This window comes from Oryctolagus cuniculus, chromosome 11 (genome assembly GCF_964237555.1).
Source record: "Oryctolagus cuniculus chromosome 11, mOryCun1.1, whole genome shotgun sequence".
NCBI classification, from domain to species: Eukaryota; Metazoa; Chordata; class Mammalia; order Lagomorpha; family Leporidae; genus Oryctolagus; species Oryctolagus cuniculus.
In genome coordinates, this window is record NC_091442.1 from 10,072,582 (window position 1) to 10,085,207 (window position 12,626).

Consider the following 12,626-nt stretch of genomic DNA (forward strand, 5'->3'; position numbering starts at 1 on the left):
CGCTGTGGTGTAGCGGGTACCTGCGGCGCCGGCATCCCATAGGCCTCGGTTCGTGTCCCGGCTGCTCCACTTCCCATCCAGCTCCCTGCTGTGGCCTGGGAAAGCAGTGGAAGATGGCCCAAGTCCTTGGGCCCCTGCACCGGCGTGGGAGACCCGGAAGCAGCTCCTGGCTCCTGGCTTCAGATTGACGTAGCTCCAGCTGTTGTGGCCTCCTGGGGAGTGAACCAATGGAAGATTCTCTCTTTCAAATCAATCAATCTTTGGAAAAAAAAAAAAAAAAGAAAGAAATTGGCATCCTTGACTGTGTCTAAAACACTTGCTTCTCCCTGAGCAGACGGGCACGCCCACCGGTGTGATGTGGCCGTGCTGCGGGCCCCGCCTGGTTGGTCCCGCGGCCTGGCTGGTGACTGACAGTTGCGTGTGTTTAGTGACGAGGCTGTGAGCCACACGCGGGCTCGAGTGACCTTCCATGACAGTTGACAGAAGTGACCTCAGCAGAACAAGGCCACCCCTTCCGGAAGTAAGGGGTCCCTGAGGGTCTGTTCATCCAAAAAAAAAAACTTGTCCTAAAATCGGCATGGCCCCACTCTTCCCTTGCTTTAGGGATGGGTGTGTGTGCGTGTGCACACGCGCGTGGGTGTGGGTGTGGGCGTGGGTGTGGGTGCTTGCCTCTCCAGGAATTCCAGAAACATCCACCATAGGCAGAGCCCGGAGGGCGGGGACAGTGCTGGAAACTCACCTCCAAGGTCGGCAAGTCCTGGTGACCTTGACCTCTGGCTGGAACCCAAGGCCAGGCAGGCCTGGCCCCCGGCTGCAGGCAGCCTGGTCGTGAGCGATCAATCGGGCGCACGAGTGGCCTTGCGGAAGCCACTCACACCAGCGGAAGCCGTCACCCCGCAGCGCTGACACCCAGACCACGCGTGAGCTCTTGACACCTTTATTGGGATCATCCACAGGGCCAGGGGGCAACGCGACCAACACGCCCCCCAGCCAGGGTCCCTTTACAAGGCCGGCTACGCCCCGAGGCACACATGGGTGCTGGCTACAGGGGAGGGGGTGCTAGAAACTATGACGAAGGAGGCAAGGCAGGGCCCTTCCCCGGGGCCTGAGGGGACAAGCACAGAGCTCACGGCGCTGCTGGCAGCTAGGGGCTGGGCTGCTGGGCCCTCCTGGTGTCCACAGGGAAATAGTCCTCGGTCCTGTACAACGTGGGCAGCTCATAGGCCGGCGGCGCTGGCGCAGACGCCTTCTGGAATGACAAAAGCAAGGAGCCCTCAGTGACCTCGCCCCGCCCGTCTCAGGACCTGGGGCTGCGGCGTGGGGCTCGGCGGGGGCTCGTCCTGCAGGAGCGGTGCCCACAGGGCTGACGCGCGGGCCGGAGCCGGCCACACCTGGGCGTTGCCCAACACCTGCTGGCCTCAGAAGTGCTGGGGCGGATCCACGCGCGCTTCCTGCTGGCAGGTGGCCAAGTGCACCCCACGTGTGTGCAGCAGCAGCACCGTGGGGCTGCCCGAGAGCCAGCGGGAGCTGCAGCTGGCGGGGGGTGGGCCTGGCGTTCCCTGTGTGCCCACGTTGGCATGTGTGTTGCTCTTTAGAAACTTAAAATCAAACCTGTGAGTACACCCCAGGGGGGGTGGGGGTGGGGGAGTCCCATTCAGCAGCGCCCCCTCCCCGAGCCCAGGGTGCCAGGCCCTATAGGATCCTTGGGCATCGCGCAGAAAACCCCGCCTTAGGGGGAGGGTGCCACGGTTCTCCCTCTTGGCCAGACCGCAGAATCTCCTGGAATGTTTATGGAGTACTTGTGCCTGGGCCCCGCGCCGGCTCCGCTGTCACTGGCCTGGGCGAGGCTGGCACACTCAGGCACTGGGCGGGTCCTAGGTGGTCCTTGTGTAGCACCCAGGCTGACTCAGGAGGAAGGGGAAGACTTCCGGGCTGCGGGCCCCCCTGGGGGCGGCCAGCAGAGAGGTGGGCAGCTTGTGGGGGTAGCGGTCCATGGGTCTCCCCTGCCCCTTCCCCTCTCCCACAGCTACCGGCAACCCTGGCCAAGACCCAGCCTGGAGCTGCGGCCAGAGGTGCCAGGGCAAGGACGGGGCCCCGGCCCACGGTCTACGACGACTGCCTCACCGAGCACTCTGCGAGTCCAGCGCTGTGCTACCCCTCAGGCCACGTCTGTCATCCCCACCTCGGCAGGCGCCTCGCCCAGTTCACACCCCCTCCAAGCCCCGCCCGCTCAACCCCATCTCCTGGAGCACTGGGCCACCACTGAGAAACACGGCTGCAACTGGCACCCCAGCTGGCCATCCCAGACCTCAACCCGCCCGCGGGAGCGCGCCAGGCACTGACTGGGGCCGGGGCCGGGGCCGGGGTGTGCAAGGGGTGGTGCTCCAGACCCAGGAACAGGCATGTGCAGGGCGGGGCGGGGTGGGCAGGGCGGGGTGTGGAGCTCGGGGTTCAAGCCACTGCGGCTCAGGTGACAGGGAGTGAAGCCGGAAGCAGGTCCAGCCACACCGGTCCTTAGGGGCCACCGTAAGACGTTCCACCTCCAATCCCACCTCCAATCCCAGGGGGGCCTGAAGGCCAGGGGTGGGGTAGCGTTTGCTGCGGGAGGGGCCAGCCCCGGGTGTTCAGCAGGCAGGTCGGGCGGGTGCTGCGGCCTGGTGGTTAAGCCAGCGTGGATGCCGGCTCTGGTCCCGGCTGCTCCACTCCCGACCCAGCTCCCTGCTGATGGCCCGAGAAAAGCAACGGAAATGGCCCAAGTGCCTGGAGACCTGGAAGAAGCTCCTGGCTCCAGCCTGGCCCAGCACTGGCCATTGCAGCCATCTTGGGAGTGAACCAGTGGATGGAAGACCTAACTCTGCCTTTCAAATAAATAAGTACAATCAAGGCGGCCACAAAGCAGAGTCAGGGGACAATTCACCCGGGGTCAGGCAGCAGCGCATGCCCCCTCCAGGTGGTCCTCGGCTCAGCCTGGCTGGGGGCCGACCCGGGAGACCAGCGTGCACGTCCCTGACCGCGCCAGTCAGACCCTGGAGAGGGAGGCGCTCTTCAACACGGCGCCGCCACCTCTGTCTGTCTGTCTGTCTTTCTCAGGAGGATCGGCCACTTAGTTCCAAAGAAACGCCACGTTCAAGTGAATGCGGCCCTCCAATCCCCACACTTGACGTTGCGGCCTCTGAAGAGCACCGTGTGACCCCCGAGGGGCCTGGCCTTGGCTCTGCTGGCTCGCAGGCTGCCGGCACGTGGGGGGCAGGGGGCAGGGGGCAGCACGTGGGCCCTCATCCTTTCCTCCCGTCGGACCTGGTCCTCAACAGGGACAGGGCTTGCTCCTCCCTCGAGGAGATGGAGTGCCCGAGAGAGAGATCAGTACAGCCGCCAGGGGACCCGACGGAGGGGACGACAGAGATCCAGGCCCAGCGAGGCCGGGCGTAGGAGACGTGCCGACGGGACCGCCACTCCTGCCTTCAGCAGCCTGGGCCAGGCGGCCGCGGGGCGCTAAGGCCGCTGTGCGTGCACTCAGAGAACGACGCGGCGCGCAGGAACGCCCGGCTCACGGAGCACGAGCTGCCCCCACGAGCCAGCGCTCCTTCTGCCATGAAGGTGCCGGCCTGGGAGCTGCCGAGGTGGGCCTAGCGCCCTTTCCACTGGGACTGGGCCCTGACCGTGCCCTGGGGTCACGGCGGAAGGGCTGGGCCAGCCCAGCCAGGATGTGGCCTCCTCAGCCCCACATACAACCCTGGAGCATGGGTGCGCGCGGTCTCCACCTGTCCACTTCCCCTCCGGGCGCTGGCATCTTGAATTTTCTAAGGATGCACCTGCACCCACGGAGAGGGGTCTGGCCTGGCTGGATAGCTCCGCCCCCAACCCACAACAACCGTTCCCGGGGTGGGGGTGAGCATGGACTGAGCAGGCCCACAGGGAAGCGGCCTCCGAGCTCCTGCAGCTGGGACCAGGTGCTGACTGGCCCCTGCCCCGAGTTCCTGCCAGCTGCAATAAGGGGGCCCCCAGGTGAGGGCCACTCCTGCCACTGTCCCCACCCAGAGGGGGCGGAGCCAGGAGCACCTGAGGCTAGCACCCCAGGGGACCTTCCCAGGAGCCAGGCCACCCGATTCCTCCCTTAAGACCCCCCCCCCCCCGCACCAGCGCTGCCTGAAACAACCACACAGCAGTGGCAGCTAGCGCCCGGAGACCAGCAGCTGGACCCAGTGCGGGAGGCTGAAGACGGCCAGCGGCCCCCAGAGCCTGCTCCAGTCCACGTGGGCGAGCAGCGCCCGCCCCTCCCCCACAAGGCCAGGCCCCAGTCCCCTGGATTCTCCCAGCAGCCTGCAAGGCGAGCCCAGGAGTGAGGAAAGCAAGGAGCTATGGTCAGCTGGGCCCAGCCCCTGCCCAGCCCCCCGCCCCGGACTCCGAGAGTGCTCTCAGAGGGACCTCCAGGGGCTCCACCCCCACACACACCCCTGACAAGACCCCTCCCAGGACTCAGCCAGGTAAGCAAGGAGCACCCAAGGCCTTGGGCCCCGGCTCCCCACCCCCACCTCCCAGCTGCAGGAAGGAATGTTCCAAGGCCTGGGATAGGCTAAGTCAAGACAAGAAACCTGACACCACGGGGCTCGGGCCCTGCCACAGCCTCCTGCCCCGCTAGCTGGAGCCCAGCCGCGTCCCCTGGGGGCCTCCCCACTCCCCCACTTTCATCCTGGACACCCAAGTTCCCAAACCTACAGCCTCAGAGCAGGCACGCATGAGTCCATGAAAACAATTAGCTGGCAACACGCGGAGACCGGAGCTCGCTGGAGAAGCAGACGGCACAGGGCTCCTGGAGAAACAGCTCCTGGGCCCCAGGGGGCCGGGCCCCGAGCAGCTGCCCTGAGCCCGGGCTGTGTCTGGAACCTGCTGCCACTGGTGGACGCCCAGGACCCTCTCCCGCCCCTCAGCCTGCACCACCAGCAGCTCCTTGTTCTGAGAAGACCCCCGATCCGGGGACAGGCGTTTGGTGTGGCTGCTGGGTCCCCGCTTAGGACATCCGCACCCTATACCGGAGCCAAACCGGAGCGCCTGCCTTCGCACCCTGGGAGGGGGGACGGCTCAAGTGCTCCGGTCCCTGCCATCTCCACGGGGGCTCCTGGCTTCGGCCCAGCTCAGTCCTGTCCCAGGCATTTGGGGAGTGAAGCAGCAGATAGAAGATGGCTCGCTAGCTCCTGCTCTCTCTCTCTCTCTTGGTGTGGGGGAAGGGATCACACAGGCAGGTGAAGCCCCAGCCTACGCTGGGTCCAAGCTTCTGAAGCCCCCATCAGATCCCCCTCTGCTCCAAAGCCAAGTCCAACTCCCTCGGGGCCTTGGCTCGCCCGGTGCCACCTCCCAGCTGTACCCGGAACCCCCCGCCCTGCTCTTAGACTGCAGCCCTGCTGGGCAGCCCTGCGTGTACCTCCCGACCCGGGCCCCGGGCTGCTGAGGGCCAGGCTCAGCAAAGCCTCGCCTGAGGGTCAGGCTGGAAGCGCTTTAGGCCTTCCAAACCTCACGGTCTCTGTCACAACAACTCCACTCTGCCCTACGAAAGCAGCCCAGACAGCAGGGAAATAAAGGCATGGCTGTATTCCAATAAAACTTTATTTATAAAAGAACCGCGGCACGCCAGATCTGGCCCCCCAACCATAGTTTGCCTCTGAACTATATCTGACTGCCCAGATAGAACAGGAAAGCCCGCCCTCCATCCCCCCCACCCCTCAGAGGGCACCGAGGAGCGAGTCACAGACCCGGCTGCCAGGTGCGGGCCAGGCGCCCCCCGCGGACCGGGCTCAGGCCTGGGTGACACTCGGATGGCTGCTCTCAGTTCATCACCCCAGCCCCAGTCTGTTGGCTCCCGAACAGGCAGGAGGAGCCAACAGGGCTGCGCGGCTCGGCCGGCATCCTCCAGCAACTCGGTGGGATTCTGAGGGGCAACGCCGGCGGGCCGAGGCCCAAGGCTGAGCGTGAGCAGAGCTCAGGGGCCCCAGTGCGCCCACTCTCACCCCGCAGGTGGCCAGCGCCTCCCCAGGCCTCCCAGGACAACCACACCTACTATGTGCCAGCTCACACCATCTCCAGCCTCACTGCACCCCTACAGTAGGAGCAGCTCAGCCCCCCAAGTCGCTCTCCTCTTCTGCAAGGTGCGGATAACACCACCAACTCCACCAAGTCCTGCCTGCGGCACAGCAGCGATGCCGGAGGTGCTGCAGCCACCTTGGGGCCACGAGGACAGGGACGCACTGCATGCCACCGACGGCGGCACAGCTGCCAGGACACACAGCAGGGACGTCTGTGTCATCGCGAGTCACCCAAGGCCACGCAGAGAGGCTGCTGAGGTCAGGAGGTGAAAGGTCCCCCAAAGAAAGGACAGCTGCCGCACGCGACCCAGACAGCAGCAGCGGCAGACACGCACCTCCGAAGAATCCCGGATTCTCAACTTCACGTCTGTGCTTCCCCACGGGGCACTCCGCCCGTGAACGGGGCTGCACTGCGCCACCGACACCCGAGGGCCGCACGAGGGTGGGCAGACAGCGCCGCGCCAAGCTGGGGTACATGCCTTCGCCAGGACGTGGTGATGGGGCGGAGCCCTCCAGCCTTCCTCGCCCAAACCCGCGTCTCCAGTTTAACCATGAGCGCGAAACACCCAGCACAGCACAAGATCCTCGGGCCCAACACAGCGGGGCCACAGGTAACGCGGGCAGCCCAAGGCCGAGCGCTGCTGTGTGTCCTGGTTACGGGGCTTCCGACGCAGCTCCTGGCTAAGGAGCCAAGTACACGGGCCTGCCACTCACCGTCTCGCTCACCGGGAGACCAGGACGGAGGTCCCAACCCTGGGCGTTGCGGCCACGTGGGGACTGAACGAGCAGATGGACGGTCTCTCCTCTGACCTTTGTGCGTTTCAAAGAAATAAAGACACTTTTTTTTTTTTAAAGTTATCAAAAGTAAGGAAAGTCTGAGTGAGACACTGTCACGGACCGGGAAAGCCGCAGGACACCCAATGCCTCATTCTAACCGGGTCTGCGGGATACAGACTTCGAACAGGGAAAAACAAACAGTGAGATCCGAATGGTGGGCGCGTCTGCTCACCACAGCGCACGGGCCCTGGTTCCGGGGCTGCATCCGGGCACCCTGGCAACACGTCCCCAGGAGAAGTGGGGACTCTGCACCACCCCAGCAGCCTCCGCTCGTGGAAATTGTAAAAGCGAATTTGAAGAAGAGCAGCATGCAGCAGGCTCCGCCCAGCTGCACAGACCACGCCCCTCCTGCCCCCCTCCCCCCGCCCTGCAGGTGCCCGGGGACACACAGGCAGCCTTGACCTCCTCGTGCAAAAGAGGAACTTGTAGGTCGGCAGCCGCTCGGCCGTGATCACGAAGCTGGGAACTGGCAGAGCTGGCACTGACACCCCGGCGGGGCCGGCTCCCGGGTCTGTGCGGCCCCAGCGCTGCAAGCCTGGGACCCCGGGAGTCTCCCAGATCCCAGCCCCTTGACCTTTGGTCAGCATCTGGCCCCCACCCAGACGAAACAGGAGCCTGCCGCCAGCTGGGGGCTCAGAGGAAGAGCGAGTGCCTATCTCTCCTGCAACCCTGAGCGGTCTGGCTGTGTCGGCCGCATTCCTGCGGGGTGCAGCGGCCTGGCCCCACACACCGGGCATGTGCTGTCCGATTTGCCACGGTCCCCGCCTGGCCTGACTCACTCGGCTCGGGGCCTGCAGAAGCCGGGACGTCCCAGCTGGCAGGGGCGCCAGGCCCCGGCGCTCAGACAAGGCTCCGGAGCGCAGGGCTGTCGATAGGAAAGGCCGGGACTTCCAGCTCCACACCCTGCACCCCGCTTGCTGGTTGGGGAACCACAGCTGTTCCCCTGGTGCTCCAGAGAGAGCCCGGAGCAAGCCCAGGTCCTCTTACAGACAAGACAGCGGCTTGGAGGCACAGGGCTGGGTCTCAAGGCTGGGAGCGGCTGGGCTGCAAGTCAGGCTGGGCTCCTCCCACACCAGCCCCCAGGGCCTCCCCTTGCTCCTGGCTCAGGGCTCTCATTCCCTGGGGCCGTGCCTGGCTGTCCTGCCTGCCCTGCCTTGTCTGCTCGTGGCCCCAGGTCTTCCAGAACCCTCCCACTGCTATGTGAGAGCCCTGCAGTGCACTCCCGCCCAAGGGGCTGGGCTGGCCAGCCTCGCACAGCCTCTGCTGGCCAGGTGACCACAGCCACAGGCCCAGGCGGAAGGCCGCTGAGGCCCTGGGGCCCAGAGTGGGCAGCAGGTGGCCAGGGTGACCCCCGCAGCAGGGAGAAGCCGGTGCAGTCTCTGGAAGGCAGTGCTGACCCAGGCGGCAGCTCTGCAAGGTTCCCGGATCCCTGCGGAGTCAGCACTTAGCCGCAGGAAAAGCGTTCACATGGAGACCAGCAGAGGAGGAGCCCCCAGAAGTCCTGCCAAGACGCTGGCTTCCAAATCCAAGCTCCCACGCGGGGCCAGCCAGACGGCAGTGTCGAGGCACCCGCCAGAAGCAGGTCTTCCTGGGGGCACCAGCTGCCCGGCCTCTCCAACCTTGGCGAGGGACGCTGCTGTCCACGTGTCCGGTCCTCTCCGCCTGCTTGCCCCTCCCCCTCTAAGATGCCACACCAGCCCCCAGCGCCTCCCCTCATCCCGGCTCAGGGCTCTCTGTGCCTCAGGCCATGCCGGTTGTCCTGCCTGTCCTGCCTGCCCCGCCTGTGTCCTCTCCCCGGCCCGGCCCGAGCCTTTAAGAACACCCGGACAGCTGTGAGCGCCCCCCCCCACCGCCACCCAATCCCACCTGCGGGGCCGGGTTGGGTCAGGCCCTGGCTTTGCTGTTCTTCCCGTCTGCTGTTCCTAATGACCTAATTGCTCAGAGGAGTCTGTATTTTTAAATTTATTCTTCATTTATTTGAGGGACAGAGATAGAGAGATCTCCCATCCGCTGGTTCAGTCCCCCAAGGCTCCCCACAGCCAGGGCCAGGCCAGGCCAAAGCCAGGAGCCAGGAACCCCACCCAGGTCTCCCACGTGGGTGGCAGGAAGCCAAGTACTCAGACCAACACCTGCTGCCTCCCAGGCCGCACATCAGCGGGAGGCTGGAATCGGGGGTGGAGCCAGGACTCAAACTCAGCCACTCAGATTGGGACGTGGGCGTCCTAAGTGGCGTTTTGTCATTGTTGTTTGTTTTGTTTTTTTTTTTAAGACTTTTATTTATTTATTTGAAAGGCAGAGTTACAAAGAGACAGGGGCAGAGGTCTTCTATCTGCTGGGTCACTCCCCAGTTGACTCCAAAGCCAGGAGCCAGGAGCTTCTTCCGGGTCTTCCATGCGGGTGCAGGGGCCCAAGGACCTGGGCCATCTTCTGCTTTCCCAGGCCATAGCAGAGAGCTGGATCGGAAGTGGAGCAGCGGGGACTTGAACCGGCACCCATATGGGATGCGGCACTGCACGCCAGGGCGTTAACCCGCTGCACCATAGCACCGGCCCCCTACGCAGTGTCTTCACCACACGCGCCTGTGTGTATTTTTAACTGCGCACAGGCTGTGTTGCAGAAATGCGAATGTGCACAAGTGTCACAAAACAGAGACTGCATGGTAGGCGAGTCCCCGCAGAACCCCCATCTGTGTCACTAAGCCGAACCGTCAACCACTCTGCCCAGCCTGAACCCTGGGGTTACCCTCGACCCCCACCCAACATCCTCCATTTTCCACTCCACCTGCCAACTCATCCCCAGTTCATTTCCTGATGAAATGCCATTTTCCTTTCTTGATAAAATGAATTTCAAACTTCTCTGAAAGTACTTGGAGGGGCTGGCGCTACGGTGCAGGGAGCCGCGACACCAGCATTCCACGCCAGTCCCGGCTGCCCCACTTCCCATCCAGCTCCCTGCTAACGCCCTGGCAAAGCAGCAGCAGCCGGCCCGAGCAGTCGGGAGACCCAGAGCTCCAGGCTCCTGGCTTTGGCCTGGCCATTTGGGGAGCAAATCAGCAGAGGGAAGGCCTCTGTCTCTCCCTCTACACCTGTTGTTCCATTTTTCCAAATGAATAAATATATAAAAATGGTTTATATCAAACGTAAAACACAGGCTTAGGCCGCGAACGGCCCTGGATGGGGTCCTGAGAAGGGAAAACCTGCTGAACTCCAACATGTCCAGGTCTGAGGTCTGTGTGATGTCACCGTGACGTCACTGGGCCAGGGTGACATCAGTTATGACAACTGTCCAGAGGTCAAGTGAGAGGGTGGTAACAAGGAAACTGGACTGAGGCAGGGCGGATGGGAGCTCTCTGGAATGTTCTCCCAAGTTTCCTACAAACCTAAAACTACCCCAAATACAAAGGTTCTATAAAATACATGGGGTCCTCGCAAGGCAGCTTACGCGAAGTGCCAAGGAGACGCCACCACTGACGCACTCTTACGTAACGGGGCGTCTGCATCAGTGACCCAGAGCTGGCCTCCACTGCCACTCAGAACCCTCCTGCGTGGAAAGGACAATGCATCCCATTTCACAGATGTGCAAACCAAGGCTCGGCGAGGAGTGGGAATTCTCGGAAGCTGAGCTGGCCATGGGGAAGCACAGCCGCGTGGGTGCCCGCGGCCCGGGTCTACAGCTCTGCCTGCTCAACTTCCGGCCACAGTGCCCCACACCGCCACTGCGTGCTGGGCCCACAACTCCGCAGCTGGTCCCGGTGACAGGGGTGATTTCAAACAGGCCTGCCCGTCCCAGGGTGGGTGCTCTGCATCCCACGCTGTCACTCACGGCAGACTCCATGGACGAGACCTAGGCCTGGGACAGGGGCAAGCGTGGAGCTGAGGAAATGCGGAGGGCACAGGGCAGAGGCAGGAACTGGAGCGGAATGCGGGGGCCACCAGCAGGTGCACCTGGCAGAGCCGGAGGACAGGGCGGCGGAGGGACAATTACTCCCCAGCCCGAGCAACAGGGTAGCCAGCCGTACCCAGAGGCCCTGCTCGGCCAGCAGCCTCCGGGTCACCCTGAGACTCCCGGCCTCCCCGGGGAGGTGGCCTTGAGACCAGATGTGGTCAAGGTCCAGTCCCCAGGTTGCAGTCCCCAGAGCCACGCCCCCGGCTGCTGCCACATCAGAGCCGACGTGGGGGCGGCTGGCTCCGCGGGTACAGAGCACAGCGGCCGTCAGCTCCCGGAAGCATGGAGCGAGCACAGCTCCGTCTGCCAGGTTCCGCGAAGGCCGGCCTGGGGCTGCTGTGAGCCCTAAAAACCAGAGCGTCCGGGGCCGGCGCCGTGGCACAGCGCATAAAGCCACCGCCTGCAGCGCCGGCATCCCGTGTGGGCACCTGTTTGAGACCCGGCTGCTCCATTTCCGACCCAGCTCTCTGCTGTGGCCTGGGAAAGCAGCAGAAGATGGCCCAAGTCCTTGGGCCCCTGCACCCGGGTGGGAGACCCGGAAGAGGCTCCTGGCTCCTGGCTCCGGATCGGCGCAGCTCCAGCGGTTGCAGCCAACTGGGGAGTGAACCAGCGGATGGAAGACCCTCCCCCACCCCCTCTGCCCCTGCCTCTCCTTCTCTCTCTGTGTAACTCTTTCAAATAAATCAATCCTTAAAAAAAAGATTAGGGGGTTAGGACGCCTCCTCCAGGCTCCCGCCCAGCCTGCAGGTTTCTGCACACAGCCGGCTCAGCACAAGGGCGCTGCAGCAGAGCTGCCCCACTGCTGTGGGCTGGGCCGCTGCTCCCCCACTGCAGGCCTCGGGGAACCTCTGCCCCACCCGCCCCTTCCCTCAGACTTGGGTGGCCTCCCAGGCCTGTCCTGCCTGGGACAGCTCCGACAGCTCCACGTGGGCCCGGCTTTGCCGCCACTGGCCTTGCAGAGGGGGCCCTGTCACAAGAGCCGGTGGTCAAAGCGTTTTCTCCATCTGGGCCCCCCGGGGGGGGGGGCTCCAGGTCTAGGGGAAAACAAGAGGAGGTGGAGACGAAGGAGATGATGAGGGGCAGAGCGGAAGAGACAGACAGGGGATGGGGACTCAGCACTGAAATGGAGAGAACGCGCGGCGGGGGTACTCAAAGAGGATAGTCGAGGCAGTGGGAGAGAAAGTGAAGGAAGTGACCCTGACTGAGGGAAGGCAGGGAAATGCGGAGGGGGGGGGGTCCAGGCAGGCAGAGGAGCTGGGGGCGGGGACCCTGGGACAGGCGCTGGGGGAGGGGACCCTGGGACAGGAGCTGGGGAGGGGACCCTGGGACAGGAGCTGGGGGAGGGGACTCTGGGACAGGAGCTGGGGGAGGGGACCCTGGGACAGGAGCTGAGGAGGGAACCCTGGGACAGGAGCTGGGGGCGGGGACCCTGGGACTGGAGCTGCGGGTGGGGACCCTGGGACAGGAGCTGGGGGAGGGGACCCTGGGACAGCAGCTGGGGGAAGGGACCCTGGGACAGGAGCTGGGAGCGTCGCTCACTGCTGTCCAGGCCTCTGCGAGCCAAGGTGGCCAAGTCATCACACCTGGCGAAGACTCACACCCGCTGCCGGCCAGCCCATCCCCCTGTGCCAGCACCGAGGCAGAACACCAAGGAGGGCATGAGTGACAGCATGGGGCGGGGCTCCAGCTCAGACTGCCTGGGACGGAGCCCCGCCTCTGCTCCCCAGCCCTCTCCCTGCCCATGCGCCTGGGAGGCAGCAGATAGTG

General features: G+C 64.4%; 1 protein-coding gene and 1 long non-coding RNA gene across 5 annotated transcripts in view; both read right to left on the reverse strand.

Moving 5' to 3' along the window:
- LOC127487350 (uncharacterized) overlaps positions 1 to 12,626 on the reverse strand; it is a 1,183,652-nt gene that overhangs the window by 813,510 nt on the left and 357,516 nt on the right. The window lies entirely within an intron of this gene.
- BCAS4 (breast carcinoma amplified sequence 4) overlaps positions 922 to 12,626 on the reverse strand; it is a 57,607-nt gene continuing 45,902 nt past the window's right edge. For 3 of the 4 annotated variants that reach the window (XM_017338647.3, XM_008250433.4, XM_002722695.5), the window contains one exon: positions 922 to 1,249. In XM_017338647.3, coding sequence (XP_017194136.2) covers positions 1,145 to 1,249 — 105 coding nt within the window. In that variant the 3' untranslated portion in view covers positions 922 to 1,144. The remainder of the gene's footprint in view (positions 1,250 to 12,626) is intronic. The other variant, XM_070051690.1, reaches the window with a different exon arrangement.